Genomic DNA, 6,903 nt, shown 5'->3' with positions numbered 1-6,903 from the left:
AGAGAGAGAGAGAAAGAGACACACAGAGAGAAAGAGATTGGAAGAGAATGAAACAGAGAGAGAGGCACACAAAAAAGGAAATTCGGAATGAGCTTGCGTATTTAATACAGAAAAAAGAGCTCAAAGTTTATTTCTAGGTGTAAACTTCCCGCAGGCTGGGACTGGTTTGTTGTTGGTGTTGTCTTTGGCGCTGTCTCTGTTGTCTTTCTAACCCCACCCTCTGCCACAAGTCCCTTAATGAACATCCGGTGCATTGGATGGGACTTTCCAAACTGCCTCAAAGGGGCTTTCTAACTAGGTCTTTTAAAAAGACAAAGAAACCCTCCTCCAGTAGGCTGTAACCTCCATGAAGGCAGGGACGGTTTCATTTTTGGTTTTGTGTCCCCAGTGCCTAGCAAGTGCCTGACACATTGTAGGTAGGAATTCAGAGCAGTCACCATACAGACGGCTCGAGGATTGGCTGTTGTGGCTAGAAACTCTCTCTAGAAACAACATTTTAATTATCAGCCGCTAAAGAAAACAAACAAACATAGGCACTCTGCCATTTTAGACTGTGTGGCTTAAACCTGGATCCACAAAATAGACAGCCCTAACCCCAGATTTCTAGCAATGCTGGTGGTCTCGACGTCAGAGTATTATTTAAAGATATAATTAGAGGAGATGAAGAGTGGAGAATGCTATGGTTTACAAAACCCTTTAAGTGCATTGTGTCATCAGAACCTCACAATAGCCCTGTGAGATAGATGCTATTACCGTCACCCCCATTTTACAGAGGAGGAAGCTGAGACTCAGAGAAATTGTTAGGTAGTGTCTTCAGCAGATTTTTCACTCACCTCTCCCCAATTTCTGACTAGTAGGTTCAGACCAGCAAAAGGCACAGAAGACCCAAAGGTCTGGGAGTCATTAACTGGAAAAGATAACTTTACTCAGCTGATTCAATGCAAAAAAAAAAAACAAAAACCCAAGGTTAACTCAACACACCAGACTCAGCCATCTTGAGCAGGCATGCCCATTACCAACCTGCCATTTTCAAAAGTCAGTTAAATGACTCTTATTAGGATGCTGGGTAGATGCAGTTACCAAGACAACCACTAAATAGTGTGAGATAAAGATTTAATGCTGAGATATTGAACATGATGGCAAAGAATATCAATGTTAATTCATTTTGAGAATGCATGATGTTGTCTTTGTTTTGTCTTCAAGCCCGACCATTTAAGAGTGAAAGGGGAAAAGCAATCAAGTCCCCTGTGGTCTTGGTCTCTGCGAGGTTAAAGAGAGAAACAGGCAGATGGACACTCACTGACAGATACAGGGCCAGAGAAAGGGGGAGAGGAAGGCCAATGTTCTCAAACATTTCTTTTAAAAATTATTTAAAAAGAAAACCAGTCTCCTCCACCCCTGCCCAGCTCTTGCAGAGCAAGGACTGTTCTCATTTTTGTCTCTGGATTTCCAGCACCCAGCATAGTGCAGTCATACAGCAGGCACTTTCATTCATTCATTAAGTACCTACTACATAAGTGCTTGTTTTATTCATTCATCAATTACCCAACAAGTATTTATTAAGTACCTACTATGTGCTTATCATATAGCGGGCACTAAATAAATACTTGTTTCATTTATTCATTCATTTGCCCATTTATTAAGCACCTACTGTATGCCAGGGACTATGCTAAGTTCTGGGCATATAAAGACCAAAGTGAAAGGATTCCTGTGCCCCAGGAGCTTCTATTCTACCATGGGAAAACATTTACACAGCTAATCACATATAAGCTATATACAGGGTAAGTCAAAAGTAATACGGGAGAATAATGACATTCAAAATGGCTGCTCATGTAGGGAAATAGCGTTAAGCCAAGGCTGGAATTGAACTGAATCAGAGGCAGGCTACCCCGTTGGAGCCCTGGGCAGCCCACATTTAGCTCCAGAGCGAGCAAGGTGCAGAATCCCATTGTAAGCTACACACTGAAGAGACACAAGGCAATGCTAGATGGTTGCAGATAGATTTCCATTTGTTTATATTGCAAGATTATTTTTTTTGGCACTCATGGGGTTTTGGGGTCTTTTGAGGCCATTTAGCCTGATGTCAAAAAATTCATTCCACTTGGATACACAAACACAGGCATGCCGCAGATGCCAGAATTCACAGCAAGGTTTAAGACTACTCGTTGTCAAAGCAGTGAGCATGCGAGCTGCTCAAATGTTCTCTCTTATGCTCCTGTCTGCACGATCTCGTTGGCTAACGAGCCAGGCTGCCCTTTCTGTCCATCGTGAGAGCAGCTGGACATGGCGTTTGCTACCTGACAGAACTTCCGCAGGAGGATTTTTCTCAACAGCAGATAGACCCAGGGGTCCAAGATCTGGTTCAGGGAAGCCAGGCGCACAGCGGTCAGGAAGAAGTCGCATTCCTTCGGCCTTTTCGTTTCGGGTTTCGGCATCTTGCAGTGTTCCACAGAGGTCTGGTTGAAGATCATTTTCAACATCATGATCTAAGAAAGGGAAACAAAGGAGTAGTTCAATGGAGGCTCACTCCGGATATACACAGACACCCATTTACATTCACGGAGATTGGTTCAAGCCGGTCCACAAGCTAGTGCCATCCACTGTGGGGGCACAAACACATTGTTTCCTCTCCTCCCTGTGTGTCTTTGCACAGATTGCCCACAGATGGCAGATATCTCATTCTCACCTCTGCTTACCAGAATCCTTTGTTTCTTTCAAAGGATATCAATTATTTCTAATTTATCTTGCATATAGCATACTTTGTATATTCTTGCTCATAATTTGCCTCTCCCATTACATTGGAAGTTTTTGAGGGCAAGGACTGTCTTTTGCCTCCTTTTGTATCCTCAATGCTCAGCACAGTGTCTGGAACATAGTAGGTGCTTTATAAATGTTTATTGATTAATTGATTGAAGTAACACCTGCTACACAAAGCCTTCCTTGATCACTCCATCTGCAAATGTGTTCCCCCCAAATTATCTTGTTTCTATTTTGTATCTCCCTTTATAAGTATGGGATCAGAATCACCCCATGCAGTTAGCCCTGATAATTTGACACCCCCACCGCCACATCTGTTTAGGTACAATATTGTCTCCTCTGATGAAATGGAATCTCCAGGCAGGGGTTGTTTCTTTTTTCCTTTTAATTTGTGCATTGTACTGCAAATAATAGGCTCTTAATAAATGCTGGTTGGATTGGAATTGATATTCAAATCTTCCATGAAAGGACTTTATGGATCTGAAAAGTCTTTTTCAAGAGGACAAAGAAGTCTTCCCAATAGAACATATTCTAATTCACACCATTTGAAGCTATAATTATGTAAAATATAGTCATTAGTTCTAGCCCCATGGAAATATGCAGAATTCAAACTTAGTTATAGTTTCTAGAGAGCAAAGACTATTCCATTTCTTTGTCTGTGAATCACAGATCTAGAAATGGAAAAGACCTCAGAGGTCATCTGGTCTAATCTCCCATTTTACAGATGAGAAAACTAAGCCCTAACAAGGTTAAGGGACACATTGCCAAATTGTCAAAAGTGTTTGGAACGTATTTTCCCAAATTTCTACTATTTGGCATTAACTGAATCTAAAACCCAGTTCTCAGGCTTCTTAGAGCATGGAATTTAAGAAAGCTGAAAAGAGCCCATCTCACAATTAACTGAAGTCATCTGTCATCTTAAGAAAAAACCCAGTCATCAGGTCAATGCAACATGAATCACCAGGGAGCTGTGCATCAGAGTAACCCAAAGATGGTGACCTTGTGGCTCCCACAGATTTACTAGTACAGTGGGGCCCCACGTTGGAGCTGCCCTAGAGGAGGCAAGCCTAGGGGAGGAAGGCCAGAGGAGGAGGGCTGGCCAGCTTCAAAGCTGAGGCTCTGGGCCAGAGACGATGTCCAAGCTTCTAATGGCATAACCTTCGTTTTCCCCACAGCTGTGGATTGCCTTTGAAGTTTGCTGGCTCTGGAAGTGGGAATTTCTGTGCTGAAGGGAAAGATGGGAGTGGGATGGTGGTTGGGTGGCCAGTGCGTGAATAGAGAGCTCCTCTCTGCCTCTGAGTCCTGAAGATCTGGGTTCAAAGTTCCACCTGTGTTACAGTTAATACCTATGTTAATAGATATGGCCCTGGGCAGATCATGTGACCTCTCAGTATACCCAGGCAGCTCGTGGAGTGGAAATTATAGGCAAAGGATTGGCCTCACCAGAAGTTCCTTGCACCAATGAAACCACAGGTCTAATCAAAAAGGGGGAGACAAAGGGGTCATCTGAATAGACTTCTCAGGCTTTTCTCTGCCTATGTTCAGTCTTGTTCTTTTCTGTGAGTGATCGGGCAGATTCCAGCTGCTGAGACGTGAGCGAGACTGTGTGATTTGACAGCAAGCGTAACTCCCACACAGTTCATGGCGCCCCTTCAGAGAACCACACAAGTCGAGGCTGAGGGGCAGACCCGTCCTAGGTTGTTGTGCCAGACGGGCCCGTGACCACCAGGGCCTCTTCCAGCCTTCACTTACTCCACTTCAGGCAGGAAGCAGGTTAAATAAGACAAGGTTTCGTTCAAATTTGTAAACAATCTCCTGCCCTCAAAGAGCTTACAATCGAGAATAGAGATTGGGCAAGGAACAAGCTAAACCCAAGGAAATTATAATACGATTCATGCTCTGGGAGCCTCTGGGCGGCTGCATGGGCTAGTGGATAGCTTCAGTCAGCAAGCGTTTATTAAACACCTACAATGTGTGATAGGAGGAGGCCAGAGCAATGAGTTCACATACCAGCTGAATTATCCTGGGCTCGTCACCTAAACTACTGCATTAACAAGCAAGAGGGTGAGCTGAATAAGTGGAAGGGTTTTCTATACCAGGATTTTTTCACCCTGATGAAATTACAGGTCCAGAAGCACTCTTCCCTTCCAAAAAGTATGTCATAGGATTATAAACTGCTATGAGATCAGATGAGGGAGACATCATTTGCAGCTGGAAGAATCAAGAGAGAGTGTAAGAGAGGAAATAGTATTTGAGCTGGTTCTTGATGATATCATCAGGCAAAGAGAGCAGGGGAAGGCCCCACAAGGCCTAGGGACAGCGTGAGCCGAGGCACCTAGGACACGTTCAGGGGACAAGGTCAACGCACTTGGGCCGAGACTCCATGACGGAGAAGAGTGTGATAGAAAGATAGAAGGTCTTAAGAGACAGTCTGACGAGGTTGGTGTTTATTCACTAAGCAACAGAGTCATTGAAATACTTCAGGCAAGGAATGTCATGGCCGTACCTATACCATTAAAACCAGGCTGTTAGGCACATTAATTCCAAGTGGTCCAGCTATTCTAGACAGGAATTTAGGACTACATCCAAAGAGCTATTAAGTTGATACCCTTTGACCCAGAAACACTGCTACTTAGGCTATACCCCAAGGAGGTCAAAGACGGAAGAAAAAGACTCATGTATGAGATATATTTATAGTAGTTATTTTTGTGAAATCAAAGAGTTGGAAATTGACAGGGCATTCATCCACTGGGCAGTGGCTGGACAAATTATGGTATGCAAACGTGGGACTGGTTTCAGAGAAACCTGGGAAGACCCAAACCAATGCAGAGTGAAGAGAATCAGGAGCATGATTTATGTAACAACAAAAGACAAACAACTTTGAGAGGCTTGGGAACTCTCTTTCTTCTTTTCTTTTCTTTTCTTTTGCTAGGCAATGGGGTTAAGTGGCTTGCTGAGGTTAAGTGTCAAGTGTCGGGTCTGAGAACGGATTTGAACTCAGGTCCTCCTGACGGCAGGGCTGGTGCTCTATCCACTGTGCCACCTAGCAGCCCCAAGATTTAGGAACTCAGATCAACACAATCCCCAGCCACAATTCCAGAGAACTCAAAATAACCCTAACCCTAAGCCCACCTTCTGATAGACAGGTGATGGATTCAGAGTTGTTTGTGACATTTTTCTGGAACATGGTTGATGCTTGAATTTCTTTTGCTTGACCCCGCTTGTTTATATTAGAGGTTTTGTTTAGCTTGCTTTCTCATTGGGGGTCGGGGTGGGATATGAGAGAGAGAAAAGGCAGATTATTACAATAAAATTAAATAAATAAATAGAAATATCAATGGTGTTTGTTTGTTTTAAAGACCAATGTATTAGAATGTGGGACAGCTGAATGGTACAGTGGATAGAGAGCTGGGCCTGTAGTAGGAAGATAAAAGTTCAAATCCAGCCTCATACAGTTACTAGCCGTGTGACTCTGAGCAAGTCACTTAACCCTGTTTGCCTCAGTTTTCTCATTTATAAAATGAGCTGGAGAAGGAAATGGCAAACTACTTCGGTATTTTCACCAAAGAAACCCCAAATGGGGTCACAAAGAGTAGGATACGACTGAAATGCCTGAACAACATTAGAATGTGGTGTGCATAAAGGACGGAAAGGGAAGAACCAGAGTCACGGAAGGACGGTTGGGAAGCTCGTGTGATGGTGCGGCTGAAGGCTAACAAGGGCCTGGGCCAAGATGGCGGCAGTGGGAATAGCAAAGAAGTAAGAGATTAGACACCGGCAGGATTGACAGGACTTGGAGACTGATCTGGAATGTGTAACAAAGCAGAGGGAAGGAAATTCTCAGGCAGATCAGTCCCAAGGCCTTGGAGAGTGTATCAGACACTGAGTGTTTCTTAAACCGAGCTGAGAAAGGTGATGACATGCATAAGCGATGGTAAAGGGGCACATGACAGCGGCATGCTTCATCTGAATTGTCTTCTTCTGGAAGAGGGGGGCTAGATTCGCTCGGCCCCAATGGGCAAAACAAGCAACAATGTGTCAAAAGTATAAAGGAGGAAAACTAGTCTTCAAAGAAGCCCAGAATCTTGGGTTCTAAAAAGGACTTTACTGGCCGTGAGCCCAACCCTACTCTACTACAACCTAGTC

The 6,903-nt window shown here is 43.9% G+C and overlaps 1 protein-coding gene across 1 annotated transcript in view; it reads right to left on the bottom strand.

The window, feature by feature from the left end:
• PTGER3 (prostaglandin E receptor 3) overlaps positions 1 to 6,903 on the bottom strand; it is an 82,845-nt gene that overhangs the window by 36,261 nt on the left and 39,681 nt on the right. Inside the window, exon 2 of the mRNA XM_027874058.1 lies at positions 2,298 to 2,486. Coding sequence (XP_027729859.1) covers positions 2,298 to 2,486 — 189 coding nt within the window. The remainder of the gene's footprint in view (positions 1 to 2,297; positions 2,487 to 6,903) is intronic.

This window comes from Vombatus ursinus, unplaced genomic scaffold (assembly GCF_900497805.2).
Source record: "Vombatus ursinus unplaced genomic scaffold, bare-nosed wombat genome assembly UNPS02014804.1, whole genome shotgun sequence".
Classification (NCBI taxonomy): Eukaryota; Metazoa; Chordata; class Mammalia; order Diprotodontia; family Vombatidae; genus Vombatus; species Vombatus ursinus.
The sequence above is the reverse complement of the archived record's forward strand: the minus strand, read 5'-3'. Positions and strand labels throughout refer to the sequence as shown.